Here is a 14,631-nt window from a genome sequence, read left to right as displayed (position 1 = left end):
CCACATTTTACATCAGGTAGCCTTGCACCGTCTCACGTAGGCACACACTGTGTCAGGTAGCCACACGCTGTGCCAGAGGCCCAGGCACCACACCAGGTAGCCACCTACCACCAGGTAGCCATGTACAGTGAACCAATTGAAGTGGCCACACCCCATGTCAGGTAGCCACAACCCATGTCAAGCAGCCATGTCATGTCAGGCAGTCACACACCGTGCCAGGTAGCCGTGTCCCATGCCACATTAGCCATGTACCACGCCAAGTAGCCACCTATCATGCCAGGTACCGCGCCAGGTAGCCACACGCTGTGCCAGAGGCCCACGCACCAGCCACCCACGCCAGCTCCTGGTTCCACTCAGGCCCATGGCAGTGCTGGCCGCTGATGTCGCCACCCCCACGTCCCACGGGATTCCCACCCCTGCCCAGCCCTCCCCAGCAGCTCTCGGTGCCACCGGGGTGGGTGACACGGTGACACGGGTATTGTCGGGGTATAGAGACAGCAGCGACTCGGGATGGCCTCGGGGGGGTGGCGGGGGTCCTGGAGGGTCCCGACACTGTTCCAGGGGACTCGTGTCCCCGCGCCAGCGCCGTGTCCCGCCGGGCCGTGGTGGGACATGGAGGGCCCTGGGGTGTCTGGCTCGGGGGGGCGGCGCAGGTGACACCCGCATCCCGAGAGTCCCCGAGGGACATCGTGGCCGCACCCCGCACCCGGACACAGCACCAGGGCCGCCCCGCGTGGGCCGCCCCCACCCGTGACTCAGGGCGGGCAGGGCCGAGCAGGGAGGGGCAGGGGCGGGAGGACGAGGAGGAGGAGGAGGAAAAGGAGGAGGAAGAGGAGGAGGAGGAAGGCACCACCCCCGCCCCGCCCCGCCGCCCGGTGTCCGTCCGTCCGTCCCCGCCGCCCGTGCGCAGGGGAGGAGTGATGGGGTGGTAATGGGGCGGTCCCACCTCGCAGGTCCCCGACACCCTTCCTGATTCCCCCACCGGACCCCCCGAGCCCTTGCCCTGACACCCCCGGGCTGCTGGGGCACGGTTGAGCCCCCCCCCATCCCTCTGCCAGCTCCCTACCAGGGATTGGGGCCCCCGAGCAGCGCAACAACCCCACGTCCCTCCCTGGATGGAAACCAGGAGGGGCTCCCACCACCCAGCACCCCGACACCCTCCTGACCCCCCATCCAAGCCCCTGCCTGACCCCTGGACGTGTGGGGCACAGCTGAACATCGCTTCCCCTCTGCCAGCCCCCCACGGGTGCTGTGCACTGGGGACGCCCCCTGGAAGCCCAACATCCTCATTTTCCTCCTGGGAGGGGTGTAGGATGGAAACCCCACCCGGAGGGGTCACCCACCCCAGCCCCCTGCGATGTCCCGGCCAGAGGGGTCGTCACGAGCGTGTCCGGTCTCAGCAGCCCTCAGTGGGGAGGGGTCTGGCTGTCCCCAGGCCGGGGGGACGCAGGGACACGCTGTGCCTGTGGGACAGCGCCCATGGCCCCCCCCGAGGGGAACCTGACCCCGCCGGGGGGGGCTGGGGGGACCGGGATGTATAAATGCCGCTCCCGGCTGCGCTGCCGGGCAGGTGCCGATGGGCACCCACCGAGAGCCACACGGCCACCCTGCCACCTACGGCCCCCCCAGGCCCCCCAGGACCCTGACCCACTTATTCCCCCCGCGCAGTGGCCCGAAAGCCGACCCGGCTCCGTTTCGGGGGTCAGTTTCAGCGGCCGGGAGGTCTCGGCTCGGGTGTCGCGGCTCGGGGGGCCTCGGCACCCCCCGGCGCAGGCAGCGCCAGCCCAGCATGAAAAAGTCATGAGCAACCAAAGCTGGGGCTGTTGCGGGAACAATAACCGGGTACCGGGCTGACACCGGAGCCGCAGGGCCGGGGGGACGGCGGCGGGAGCCGGCGCGGCATCGCTACGGCACGGCCAGACCTCCGCACGGGGATCGGGGCACTTTCGGGGGGCTCAGGTGTTGGCAGAGCCCGTCCCCACCTGTCCTCAGGTGCCGCCGGTGCAGCGTGGCCGAGGCCGGGGGTCCCTGTGGCTGCGTCTGCCCCGGTTGTGGGGGTCCCAGCAGGGCTGGGGTTGGAGTGGGGACTGTCCCCTACACCGCTGTCTCCTCCTGTCCCCCACGCCCCCATCCTCTCCTGCTCCCCACCAAGGGCCCGGACCCTCGTCTCTGTCATGAGTTCCAGGCGGGCTCAGCCCCGAAGGAGCCCACGCCCAGGGGGTTGGCTCGTGGGGAGGGGGGGGGGATTTGGGGGTGACCCTGATCCACAGCTGCAGGAGGGATTTGGGGCCACAGGACAGATGGAGGCCAAGGGCCCCAAAGCAGGATAAAAGGTTTACACTAATCAAAATGCCTGGCTAATTGGAAAAGGCGCTTAGGGGCTGGCCGGGAGGCGGCGCGGCTGGAGGTGACCCGCTGCTGAATCAGAGGGGCCGGTAACCTTAACCCGCCGGGATCGGAACGGATACGCTGGCCCGGATCGGGTTCCCACCCAAGTTTTCCACCCGCGGCTCCGCCACAGCCGGACGGGGCCGCGGCGAGGGACGGTGGCGTGGCCGGGGGCTGCCGCGGTGCCCCCTCGCCCGGGCGCCCCCGGTGCCCATCGCAACCCGGGCGGTCTCTAATCCCACCCGCGGGTAATCGGACGGGTCGCAGTCCCTCGGGCCCCCGTCCCGCTCCGTGGCTCCAGGGCAGCACAGTCGCCCCTGCCGCGGGCGCTCCGTTCGGCCCCGCCGCGACGCCCGGGCTCGGCAGCGCCGGGGAGCCCCCGCCGGCCCCCGGGGGCCGCCCCGCCTCGGCGGAAGATGCCAACGAATGGGATCCACCAGGTGCTGAAGATCCAGTTCGGGCTGATCAACTGCGAGAGCCGGTACCTGACGGCGGAGAGCTTCGGCTACAAGGTGAACGCCTCGGCGCCCAGCCTCAAGCGCAAGCAGATCTGGACGCTGGAGCAGGATGAAGCCGACAGCTCCATCGTCTTCCTCAAGAGCCACCTGGGCCGGTACCTGGGCGCCGACAAGGACGGGAAGGTGCGCTGCGAGGCGGAGCAGCCGGGCCGGGACGAAGGCTTCAGCATCATCACACAGTCGGACGGGCGCTGGGCGCTGCAGTCGGCCCCGCACCGGCGCTTCTTCGGGGGCCGCGAGGACCGGCTGTCCTGCTTCGCCCCCAGCGTGACCGAGGGCGAGCTCTGGACCGTGCACCTGGCCATGCACCCCCAGGCCAACCTGCTGAGCGTCAGCCGCCGCCGCTACGCCCACCTGAGCGCCCACGAGGACGAGATCGCCACCGACAGCAACCTGCCCTGGGGGGTGGACGCGCTCATCACCCTCTGCTTCCAGGACAAGAAGTACAGCCTGCGCACGGCCGACGAGCGCTACCTGCGCTGCGACGGCACCTTGGTGCCCGAGCCCGGCGCCGGCACCGGCTACACCCTCGAGTTCAAGGCCGGCAAGTTGGCGTTCAAGGACTGCGACGGGAAATACCTGGCGCCCACCGGACCCACCGGCACACTCAAATCCGGCCGCAGCTCCAAGCCGGGCAAAGATGAACTCTTTGACCTGGAGGAGAGTCACCCCCAGGTGGTGTTCACGGCGGCCAACGGCAGATATGTCTCCATCAGGCAGGGTAAGAGCTCGCCACACCCCCCTCCCTGCTCTCTGCCCACACAGGGACCCCCACCCCCCCACAGCTCTGTGGGAGCACCCCTGGGACCCCCACCCTGGGGGGGACCCCACAATAACAACCTCACATTGCCTGGCGGGGATCCTACAACCACATCCTGGGGACATGGAGGACCACAGCCTGGTCGCTGGAGAGGGACACAGGGGGTCCTGTCTACCTGGGGTGGGGGGTCTGAGGTCAGTGAGAATGGAGTGGGAGCAGCTGTGGGGTGGGCAGGGCTGCGGGGAGAACGCGTGGGTGTGTGTGTACACACGTGTGTGCGTGTGCAGGGCTCTGTGAGCGTGCACAGGGCTGTGTGTGTGAACACGTGCAGGGCTGTGGGTGTGCACAGGTGTGTACGTGCACACACACACACACACAGGTGTGCCATGCTCCATGCAGCATCCACAGGTTCACACATTAGCCTGTGCACACCACACATGATGCCCTGTGTGCACACACGTGTAGAGCCAGCAGACGTGACCACAGGTGAGCAGAACCCCTTGTTTGAGACCCCACTCGCCCCCAGGTGCCCCCCGGGGATGGTGCCGCCCCTGTGCCAAGCAGCTTAGTGCCGGGTGACGGGGGCGACCAGCTATAAATAGGGGTTTGTGACCAGATGGACACGGCGGTGACAAGCTGATTAACCAGCCCAATTAGCACAATTGTTCGCAGGAGGATTTGGAGGGGAGGGGGAGGGCGGCCGTGGGGCAGCAGTGCTGATGGTTGGGGTGGGACAATAGTTGGAATGGGATTAGTCCTGATGGCCAGAGCAGGATCGCTGCCAATGGCCAGAGCGGGATCAGTGACCATGGACAGAGTGGTTTTGGTGACAACAGCCAACAGAGTGGAACCGATACCCATGGCTGGAATAGGATGGGTGCCAATGGCTGGAATGGGACAGCGACAATGGCTGGGCTGGAATTGGTCCTGATGGCCGGAATGGGATTGGTGACAACAGCTGGAGTGAGATCAGTGCGTGTGTCTGGATTGGGATTGGTGACAAGGGCCAGAGTGGGGTCACCAATGATGACCGGAGTAGGACTAGTGCCAACTAGTGCCGAAGTGGGATTGGTGACCATGGTCAGACTGAGACTGCTGCCCGGGGCCAGGACAGGACCAGCGCTGGCAGCCAGAGAGAGACCAGTGCCAGCAGCCAGAGCAGGAGTGGTGCTGCTGGCTGAAGTGTGACCAGTATTCATGTCCAGAGCAGGACCAGCACCAACATCCCTTCTCCCCCTAGGTGTGAATGTCTCAGCAAACCAGGACGAGGAGCTGAACCACGAGACCTTCCAGCTGCAGATCGACCGCGACACCAACAAGTGCAGCCTCCACACCAACACCGGCAGCTACTGGACCCTGGTGGCCCATGGGGGCATCCAGGCCGTGGCCACCGAAATGTGAGTGAGGCTGGAGTTGTGGGGTGGAGAGCTGGTTTGGGGGGACACAGGCAACCCCCAATTCACGCTGTCCCTCTGTCACCAGCGCTGCCAACACCATGTTTGACATCGAGTGGCGCGGGCGGCGCGTGGCCCTGCGCGCCAGCAACGGCCGCTACGTCTGCACCAAGAGGAACGGGCAGCTGGCGGCCGTCAGCGACAGTGTGGGTGAGTGCTGGGGGGGACAGGGGGGACAGGGGGCTCCCCGGGGTGCTGAGGGCCGGGTGCTGCGCAGGGGAGGACGAGGAGTTCACTCTGAAGCTGATCAACCGCCCGATGCTGGTGCTGCGGGGGGAGCACGGCTTCGTCTGCTACCACCGGGGCTCCAACCTGCTCGACTCCAACCGCTCCGTCTACGACGTCTTCCACATCAGCTTCAGCGACGGCGCCTACCAGATCCAAGGTGGGCAGGGCGGGGGGCTGTGGGGAGGGGTGGCCCTGGGGTCTGTCCAGCCTGCACTGACACCCCCCCGGCGCTCTCTGCAGGCCAGGGGGGCAAGTACTGGTACGTGGCGAGCAGCGGGTCGGTGTGCAGCGACGGCGAGCTCTCCGAGGATTTCTTCTTCGAGTTCCGGGAGCGGGGCCGAGTGGCCATCAAAGGGAAGAATGGGCGGTACCTGCGCGGGGACCCCGCGGGGACCTTGCGCGCCGACAGCGAGTCCGTGCTGCGGGCCACGCTCTGGGAGTACTGACCCCCGGAGCCACCCCCGCCCACGGGCACCCGCCTGTCCCTGGCAAAGCGGCGTGGTGGCAGCGGTGGGACCGTCCATGGCAGCTGTGCCCCCGCGACTCATGGCATTAAAGTCACCTGGATCACACCGGGGCAGCTCCGCGTCCTCCCTCCCATCGAGATCCCGCCCTGTTTCCCTCCCAGGACCGCCCAGACTCCATGGAAAGGGCTGATCCGGGGCATGCACGGACCCCCAGGGGTGCCACACGGGATCGGGGGGTCAGCAAAGCAAAGCCGCTGCAGGCAGGAGCCCCAAGGGGGTTGGGGAGCCCGTGGCTCCTCTGCCAGGCTGGGGGATCAGGGGAGTGGCGGTGGAAGCCCCCCACCCCAAGAGCTGCCAGGACCCTCCAGAAGGATGGAAAGGAACAGAACCAGGCACGGGGTGAGCAACAGGATCGTTTTCATGGCAGACGACAGAGTTACAGACAGTGGAGAGGTGCGGGAGGGGCCGGGGCCGGACCACGCCGCACCAGCATGGAGATACAGATCATTTATAGAAACAACGGGGGAGCGGAGACCCCCTCCCCTGCCCAGCAGAAACCGGGGCTCCCCCGGGCACAGCACCCTGTTTGTCCTGATCCTGAAGGCGGCTCGGGGGGCTCAGCCCGCGGCCGGCCCGGCTCGGCACGGCCACTACACTACCACGGATCCACAAGACAGCGCGGCCCCGGGGGGCTGCCCCGGCCTGGCCGGGCTGGGGGGCGGTGGGGCAGGGCTGGGCCAGCCCAGGAGCCCCCGCTCCGCCACCGGAGCCCCGAGACCCCCCCGGTGCTGCCGACAACACGACCACGAAACACGCACAGACACACCCCCCGCCCAGACCGCCGCCGGCCCCGCTCCTGCTCTGGTGGGGTGGGTGGGGGGCTCTCCCGTGGGCCCCCACCCCGGCCGGCGGGGTTTGGGGCGGGCTGGCCGCCCCCCGCTCACAGCAGGACCAGGCTGGGGTTCCGCAGCTGCCGGTAAATGTTCAGGAGCTTCTCGGCCGTGGCAGAGCCCTCAGCCCCCTCCTCGCCCAGGGGCGGCTGGTCCCGGAGGGTCTGCGCCTCCTTCAGCAGCATCTGCGGGACGGGGGCGGGGGGTGAGGGACGGGGTGGTGGTGGGGATCCCACGGGGAGGGGATCGGGGGGCTCACCTCGTGGTTCTCCTGGATCTGACGCAGGTACTGCATGCGGAGATCGGGGGGTCCCGAGCCCTGCGCCGCCTGCTCCAGCACCAGCGCCTGTGGGAGGGAGGGAGGGTGCTGGGGGAGCTGGCAGAACCCATCCAGCCCCAGGGACCCCAATCCCAGGAAACCCCAGCCCCAGGGACCCCAATTTCAGGAGCCCCAGCCCCAGGGACCCCTGGGTCTGGGAGTCCCAGCTCCAGCAGCCCCCAGATCCAGGGAGCCCCTACCATGGGAATTCCCAGACACAGGGAACCCCCTGAGCCCTGGGGAGCCCCAGTCTCAGGGCAGGTCAAACCCCAAACCCGGGACCCCCAGGTCTGGGGACCTCCAGCCCCAGTGGTGCTGGTCTGTCACACCCTGGTGCCACAGAAATGGCCCCACTGCACCGCAGGCTCCATTCCAGGGGCTTCGGGGTCACTTGGGGTCCCCCCTGCCCCCCGGGGGGTACCTGTATGCGCCGGATGACAGCGTGGTGTGTCCTGCACATGTGGGCCAGGGATGGGCTCTCCATCAGGATCTCCACAGCCTGGATGGGACCCGCAGGGCTCAGGTCATTCATGGCCACCTGGACAGCGAGAGCAGTGTCACTGCCACCCTCGCCGGGCAGTGAGGGGGGCAGGACCCCTCCCCATGGGCACTGGGTTCCCCAGAAGGCTCTGGACACCCCCAAACCCTCCCAGCTCTCCCAGGAGCAGTTGCCCCCAGCTACCAGGTGAGCCCTGGCAGGACAACCTGGCAGAATTAACGCTGTCACTCATCACCCTGGGGACATCTGAGCTCTCAGGTGCAAATCCATCTGTACCAGGTACCTGGGGGCCCCTCAGGTGGGGTCAGGCAGGAGAGCTGGGCAGAAATTCCTTTTTTCCCCTGTGCCTTTAGAGGGGAATTTTGCATGGGGTGGATTTACAACCCAAATCCAAGTGCGTTTTCTAGAACCAGAGAAATGGGAACATCTGGAGAGGGAGGGAAATGACCAAAGCCAGGGAAGCCCAGGGTTGGGAGAATGAACTAGGAATGCTGCCTGTTCAGTCCAGCACTCGAACCCCAGCCCCACAGGAGGGGGTCAGAATGGTGTGGCCATGCACCCACTCATCTCCCTGGCTCCAGGAAGCAGCTGGCTTTGTGGGACAGGGAACTTCCCTGCAGCCTGACCCATTCCTTGCCTCTCGGACGAGCAGCTGGACGTGGCCACCGTCGGGAGCCATGCCACACACCGATGCCACCTCTGTGCTGCTCAGCGCCTCGGCCTCGGGGTTCTCAGCCAGCAGCCAGCGCAGGGTGGCACAGCAAAGTGGGACATCTGGGGACCAAAGGACAGAGCAGAGATGTGACACCGCTGACGGCATGTGCCCAAGGCAGTCCCTGAAAGGGCAGGGGTAGCACGGGCTGGACCCCCCCTGCTGGGACACGTTGAGCTCAGTCATGCCACTGCCACGTGTGGCAAGGCTATGGTGGGGGCAGTGGGGTCACACAGCCCTCCTCGCCCGAGGGAGGGACCGTGACAGTGCCACCCTGCCAGCATCCCTGCCCCAGGAGGCTGTCACTCCTCTCCAGGGACCCACCTGTTTCCGAGGTTTTGAGAGCGTTTTTGAGCAGCTCCGAGGACACCCGGATGGATGCTGCCGAGGGGGGCAGGTTCTCCTCTCCCGGGGTTTTCCCCTCCTCGGGTTCAGTCTGTTCCTGGGACACTTTAAGGAAGGTCTCCACAGGGTCTGAGGGGGCAGGGGGGGCGTCAGGCCCGGGGGGGCTGCTCCTGAAACGGAGGCACTGGAGCATGTCAATGGTGCATTGGCTGAGGGGCAGGCAGATCCCCTCTCTGTCCGGGGACAGCAGGGGCGAGTCATCGGGCAGGAAGTCATCCAGGTCCTCGGAGGAGTCGGAGCCGCTGCCCAAAATATCCCGTAAACTGTAGTAGAGGGCACAGGAGATGGTCAGAGGCAGGTCCAGCTTGGTGTCCGCAGCAGGGCCGAGGGGCAGCGTCAGCTCCCGCTTGTTCCCAGGGAGCAGCTGGTCAATGGGGAAGGTGAAGGTGGTGGCCGAATCCATGGATTCCTCCTCTAAGGCACAGGGGCTGGCCAGGAGCTGGACACAGAGGGTCCAGCCCTCCTCCAGGCTGTACTCGCTGCAGTTTTCCAGCAAGCAGGAGATGGTGACGGTGTCCTGGAGCAGGAGGCAGCTCCAGTTGGCAGTGACGGTGCAGGCGATGGGCTTGTGGCCCTCATGGCTGGAGAGCAGCGCCGCGCTCACGTTCATCACCTGGTTCAGGCTGGCCAGGGCTCGGTTCCTCTGGTCCACGGCCTTCTTCAGGAAGGACACTCTGCAAGGACAGTATAACAGGGATGAAAAAACGGGAGGGACGTCAGGACGGCGCTGTGCTGCCAAGCTGAGCTGCTCCTGGCACAATCCCACCACAGGAAACCCCCAGCTTCCCTGCCATGGCAGCCACAGATCCATGTTCCCATCAGAGCTGACTCTGTGGGGTGGCTCCGGACAGCCAGACCACAGGAATCCCCCTGTGGATGGAGGGGGGGGCTCATCCACAGCCCCTCCCCACACACAGCCAGCCATGGAGCATGGAGGCATGTGCCCGCCCTGCCTGTTACTGCTGGCTTGGCACGCGTGGCAGGCGCCTGGCACCCTGCCTGTGCCACCTTCTGCTGCCATGGCTGCCGCTGCCAGCCCGCCCACGGCGCTGGGGGTGGCTGTGCAATGGGAGGGGGCTGCCCTCAAACACTGGTTTTATATTATTGAGGTTGGGGGGGCTTCCCAGACAGAAAAGGTAAATGCTGGAGCAGTTTTCCAAGAGAAAAGCTCGAGGAGAGATGGGGGTGTTCAGCCTGGAGAAAAAAAGGCTCCAGGGAAACATTAGGGCCCCTTCCAATGCCTAAAGGGGCTCCAAGGGAGCTGGAGAGGTACTTTGAACAAGGGCCTGGAGAGAAGGATAAAGAGGAATGGCTTCCCACTGCCAGAGGGCAGGGTTAGATGGGATATTGGGAAGGAATTGTTCTCTGTGAGGGTGGTGAGGCCCTGGCACAGGGTGCCCAGAGCAGCTCTGGCTGCCCCATACCCTGAAGTGTCCCAGGCCAGGCTGGACAGGGCTTGGATCAACCTGGGATAGTGGAAGGTGTCCCTGCCCATGGCAGGGAGTGGAATGGGATGAGCTTGAAGGTCTCTCGTACCCAAACCATTCTGTGATTCCATAATTAATTACTGGCCGTGACCTGCACTACCCCCCAGCTTGGTGCCACCTGTACCTCTCTGAGGTGTCCCCTATCCCCGACAGCAGCTCCTTGATCCTCCGGCCGATCTCAGCAGGGGTCAGCTCCACATCCGGCTCCTCGGGGCTGCACAGGCCACAGGACACCAGGCGGCCCTTGGCCGACAGGGCCAACAGCTCCGACTCCCCTAACGGCACAAACGGGGCAGGTCAGGGGCCAGGAAGGGAGCAGGGGCTTCCTGGATGGCTGAGGTGGGAGGGACAGGGAGCAGGATGGCACTGCCTCCCCAAGGCAGTGGGATATGATGGAGACAGACATGGGTCACCAGAGCACACCCTGCCCACACACAGACTCCCAAGAGGGGACACCACCCTGTGCCTGCCACTCCCCAGCCAAGGCCAGCAGCACCCAGCTGTCCCACAGGGGCCCTGCTGATGGCACACACAGCTCTGTGGGCAGCCAGTCCAGAGGAACATTGAACACCCCCTTTTTGGAGGGAGCTGGCCTGGGGCAGTCCCAGGCTGCCCCATGCAGGGAGCCCACAGCTGCGAGGGCTGCCCAGTTCCTGTGATGCCGAGCTGAGGGACTGGGAACGGGCAGGGAAGAGCAGGAATCACAACGGACAGGAACGACTCACAAAACCCAGGGGAGCCAACAAGGATGAAAGATGGAGCCCCACCCAGCCCACACGGAGCCGCAGAGGGAGGAGAGGTGGGATCCCACCCCGCTGCCCCCAGTACCTTCCGAAGCCCGAGAGGACAAGGAAAGAGCCACGACGCTACAGATACTCAGGCTGGCCGGGGACAGCACGGGGGGCAGCACGCCGGCGCCACTCTCTGTGTCCTCGGGGTCCGAGGAGTCTCCCGCCCAGTCCAGGTCGACGGCGGAGATGTCCGAGTGGGTGCTGTAGTACATGCGGGAGCCGCTGCCGCAGGCCGCACACAGGATGGGCCCCCGCAGGTAATATTCCCTGAGCTCCGGCACTGTGGCCTCCTCCCTCTGATCCGCCTTCACGGCCACCATCTTCCCGTAGTGGCCCACGGCCACCACGCAGTCACAGCCGGGCTCGCCCGCGGGCGGCTCGTCCTCGGCGTCGTCGGCCGCGCGCCGCTCGGTGCGCAGCGCCCCGATGAAAACGATGGGCTCCTCCAGGTGGTGCAGGATCTTGACGGGCGGCGCCGGCGTGGACACGTCGCGGCAGCCGTCGGCGGCGGGCGAGGAGCTGAGGGCTTTGAGGGGCACGGAGCAGAGCTGCCCATCCGGGAAGCCACACAGGATCATGGGCGACTCCAGCATGGCCACATCGATGCCGAAGAGGAGGCTGAAGAGGGGCTCCTCCAGCACGAAGCCCCCGGAGCACCACAGCCCCTGCGTGCCGGGCGCGGCCGCGCAGCACAGCACGGGCAGGAAGCAGGAGGGTGGCGCGTCCCCGCCGTCCCCGGGCGGGCTCCCGGGGCAGAATTCCACCTGGCTGACCTGCCGGTACGGGGGCCCGTCCTGCTCCGGGCGTGGCAGTTCGTGCAGCCGCATCCACCACTTGCCCTCGTCCTGGGCCAGCGTGATGACGAAGGTGCTGAGCAGGGTGAACATGCTCAGGCTGGCGTCGGGGAAGATGCAGGCGTCCGCTTCCACCGGGAAGACGCCGGAAGGGCCGTTGCTTTCTTGGCCGTCGCCGTCCGTCTGCTCCATTAACCTTCGGGAAAACAGGGAAGAGCTCTGAGCCAAGCCGTGGGGAGAAGCCAGCGTGTCACTTGGCCGCCTCTTTGCCTGGCCCTGGGAAATGAGCTCCTGCAGGAGAGCTTTTAGCACCGGCAGAGACGGATCCAGAGCTTCCCATGGCAGGAAGGGCAGCCCCGGGAGCCCAGGGATAGGGAGTCACCCCAGGCTCACCTGCTCTGCTGCTCCAGGGACACGCAGTAGATCCCGCTGTGGGCGCACAGGATGTAGAGCTGCCGGGGCTGGGGGAGCAGCTCCACGTGCCACACCTGGTCGGGGCAGCGGTACACAGCCTGGGAGCGGGGACAGAATCAAATGTCACCTCCCACGGCACCCGGAGGGGTGGCAGGGACAAGGCGGCTCCCTGCAGAGGGGGATCCAAAGCCATTTCCAGGGACAAATGGATCCCTGGGCAGCACCCAGCTGGGTGTTCCTGGTTGGGAGGGGGGCTGAGGCAGCCTGTCATTCCCGCTCCCTGAGGGGAAGGAAAACAGGGAGCAGGGTACGTGCTCTACTTTGCTGAGCGGGAGCGCAGTGTGGGAGGCAGATCCCGCTCTTACAGCGGTGGATTTCTTAGAAATGATAATCAGAACAAATTAACAAAGGCAGCAGCGTGTCAGTCAGGGTGCTGTGACAGCGGGGACAGCGACCAGGCCTGGGGGGAGAGGGGAGAGAAGCCCCTGTGCTGGGGGGAACGAGCCTGTGGAGTCTGATCCAATGGGTGTCCCACGGGATTGGGAGAGGGGCCAGCTGGCAGCATCCCCAAACCCCAAAGCAAAGGGTGCTGCCGGTAGGGTTTGTTTGTTAGATCCTGGCAGAGGGAATCCAGGGATAGGGAGTGGGGACATGACTGGGGAGTGTTCCCACTGTGTCACAGGACACTGTCCCCATGGAGTGGCGGACACAGGGTGACCCCCCCACCCCACCAAGCCCCTCACCTTGAGCACTTTGCCCTCCTGGTCATACACGTAGACAAACTCGGTGCCGTTGGAGAGGTAGATCTCGTTCTCATGGCACAGCACCCGCGGCTTGCCCGCCACCAGCCCCCCCACCGGGCAGCAGAATCCGGCCAGGTAATCCACCCTGTGCCCCACCTGTGCCATGGTGCCGGCCTGGGGATGTGGGGAGGGGGCGGGGGGACACCGAGGGCGTGAGGGGCTGAGCCCTGACCCCCGAGCTGTGGGCAGTGTGTGGTGACACAGCCCTGCGGACCCCTGCGCCCCTGTCAGAGCCCCCCAGCCCCCCCACAGCACATGGGGACCTCCAGTCCCCCCCACCCTGAGCCCCACGGCCCCTTCCCCTCCTGAATGAGACTCTCAGGCCCAGCCCCACAAGCAGCCATTTCCCAAGCATCAACCTCAGCACCTCCACTCCCACCTCCACAGCCCCCAGACCCCCCCACATCACAGCTCGTATACCCCACTCTCCAGACCCACCCCAGACCCCCCCACATCACAGTCCTCGTACCCAAGACTCTCCAGACCCACCCCAGACCCCCTACATCACAGTTCCTGCACTCCAGACTCTCCAGACCTACCCCAGACCCCCCCACATCACCGTCCTTGTACCTCAGGCCCTGTCCCACAGCCCCCCCCCAAGACTGAGACCCCTAAGCACCCCCAAGCCCAGCTCCACCGGCAGCCCCCCACCCCAGAGGCACCCCGCCCAGCCCACAGCCCCCCACCCCAACCCAAAGCCCACCCCTGCTCCCCCCATCCCGCCCCCCCCAGATCCCTCCCGGAGGGGCCGCGGGTACCGGGCGGGGGGCGCGGGCGGCTCCGCTTTACGGCTGCGCGGCGGCCGCCGCAATGGGCGGGGGGGAGTTTACGACAGGCCGTAAAGCGGCGCTGGGCGGGGGGGCGGCGCCCGGGGGTCGGTACCGGGGTCGGTACCGGGAGGGGAGGAACCCCCGCCCCATCACTGACCCCCTCCCCCCATCCCGGCACGGGGGGAGAAAGGAGCGAGGCGGTGCTGGCGGCAGCGGCTTTATTGACAAAGAGAGGGGCTCGGGTGTGACCCACGGAGGGGGGCAGAGACCCCCCGAGCTGACCCTGCCCCACGGGGATGGACCCCCCAAGGTCTGGCTGAGTCCCCCAAGTGATGACCCTGGGTCCCCCAGCCTGAGGCCCCCCAAGCGATGCCGCCACACCCCCCAGCCTGAGCCTCCTCAAGGGATGTCTCTGCCCCACCGTCTTCTTGAGATCTCCCCAAAGTGATGCTCCTGCCGGCCCCAGTCTGAGCCCCCCAAGTGATGCCGCTGTCCCCCCCGCCTGGCTGAGCCCCCGGCCGCCGCCCCCGCCCCGGCGCCGGGCGCGGGTGGCTCAGTGCGGGGTGCCGGGGGCCCTGCGGGGGCTCTGGGGGATCCCCCCCCGGCGCGGGGGGCCCGCAGCGCCCCGGGCCCGGCTCAGCTGCTCCACGGAGGCTTCGAGGTGGGCGAAGCGATCCGAGAGCCGGCCCAGCTGCTCCTTCAGGGTGCGGAAATCCCGGTACAGCTCGTCCAGGGCCCCCGACAGCGCCGGGATCCTGCGGGCGCAGCGGCGTGAGGGCGGGGACCCCCAACTATCCCCCCAACTATCCCCCCAACTATCCCCCCAGGGACCCCGGCCCCTCACCGGCCGTAGTCCGGCAGCACGGTCTGGTGGTCCGAGAGCAGCAGGTTCCGCAGCTGGGACGTGATGGCGAATTTCCAGTTGTCCAGCA

General features: G+C 66.6%; 2 protein-coding genes across 2 annotated transcripts; one reads left to right on the top strand and one right to left on the bottom strand.

The window, feature by feature from the left end:
• Positions 1–2,770: 2,770 nt before the first annotated feature.
• Positions 2,771–5,910, top strand: FSCN2 (fascin actin-bundling protein 2, retinal). Its single transcript, XM_066200477.1, has 5 exons — positions 2,771–3,627; positions 4,907–5,063; positions 5,149–5,270; positions 5,338–5,505; positions 5,589–5,910. The coding sequence occupies exons 1-5, from the start codon at positions 2,805–2,807 to the stop codon at positions 5,792–5,794; spliced, it is 1,476 nt and encodes a 491-aa protein (XP_066056574.1). The 5' UTR covers positions 2,771–2,804; the 3' UTR covers positions 5,795–5,910.
• Positions 5,911–6,215: 305 nt separating this feature from the next.
• Positions 6,216–13,714, bottom strand: FAAP100 (FA core complex associated protein 100). The gene is made up of 10 exons (XM_066200717.1): positions 13,688–13,714; positions 12,870–13,043; positions 12,106–12,224; positions 10,956–11,908; positions 10,252–10,402; positions 8,560–9,314; positions 8,161–8,297; positions 7,446–7,562; positions 6,965–7,051; positions 6,216–6,890 (listed from the first exon to the last, which is right to left on the bottom strand). The coding sequence occupies exons 2-10, from the start codon at positions 13,032–13,034 to the stop codon at positions 6,756–6,758; spliced, it is 2,619 nt and encodes an 872-aa protein (XP_066056814.1). The 5' UTR covers positions 13,035–13,043; positions 13,688–13,714; the 3' UTR covers positions 6,216–6,755.
• Between the last annotated feature and the right edge of the window lie 917 nt (positions 13,715–14,631).

The sequence above is a fragment of the Chamaea fasciata genome, unplaced genomic scaffold, assembly GCF_029207755.1.
Source record: "Chamaea fasciata isolate MVZ Bird 193981 ecotype frontalis unplaced genomic scaffold, bChaFas1.0.hap1 SCAF_19, whole genome shotgun sequence".
Taxonomy (NCBI): domain Eukaryota; kingdom Metazoa; phylum Chordata; class Aves; order Passeriformes; family Sylviidae; genus Chamaea; species Chamaea fasciata.
Note: the sequence above shows the minus strand (reverse complement) of the source record. Positions and strands in the feature narration are given on the sequence as shown.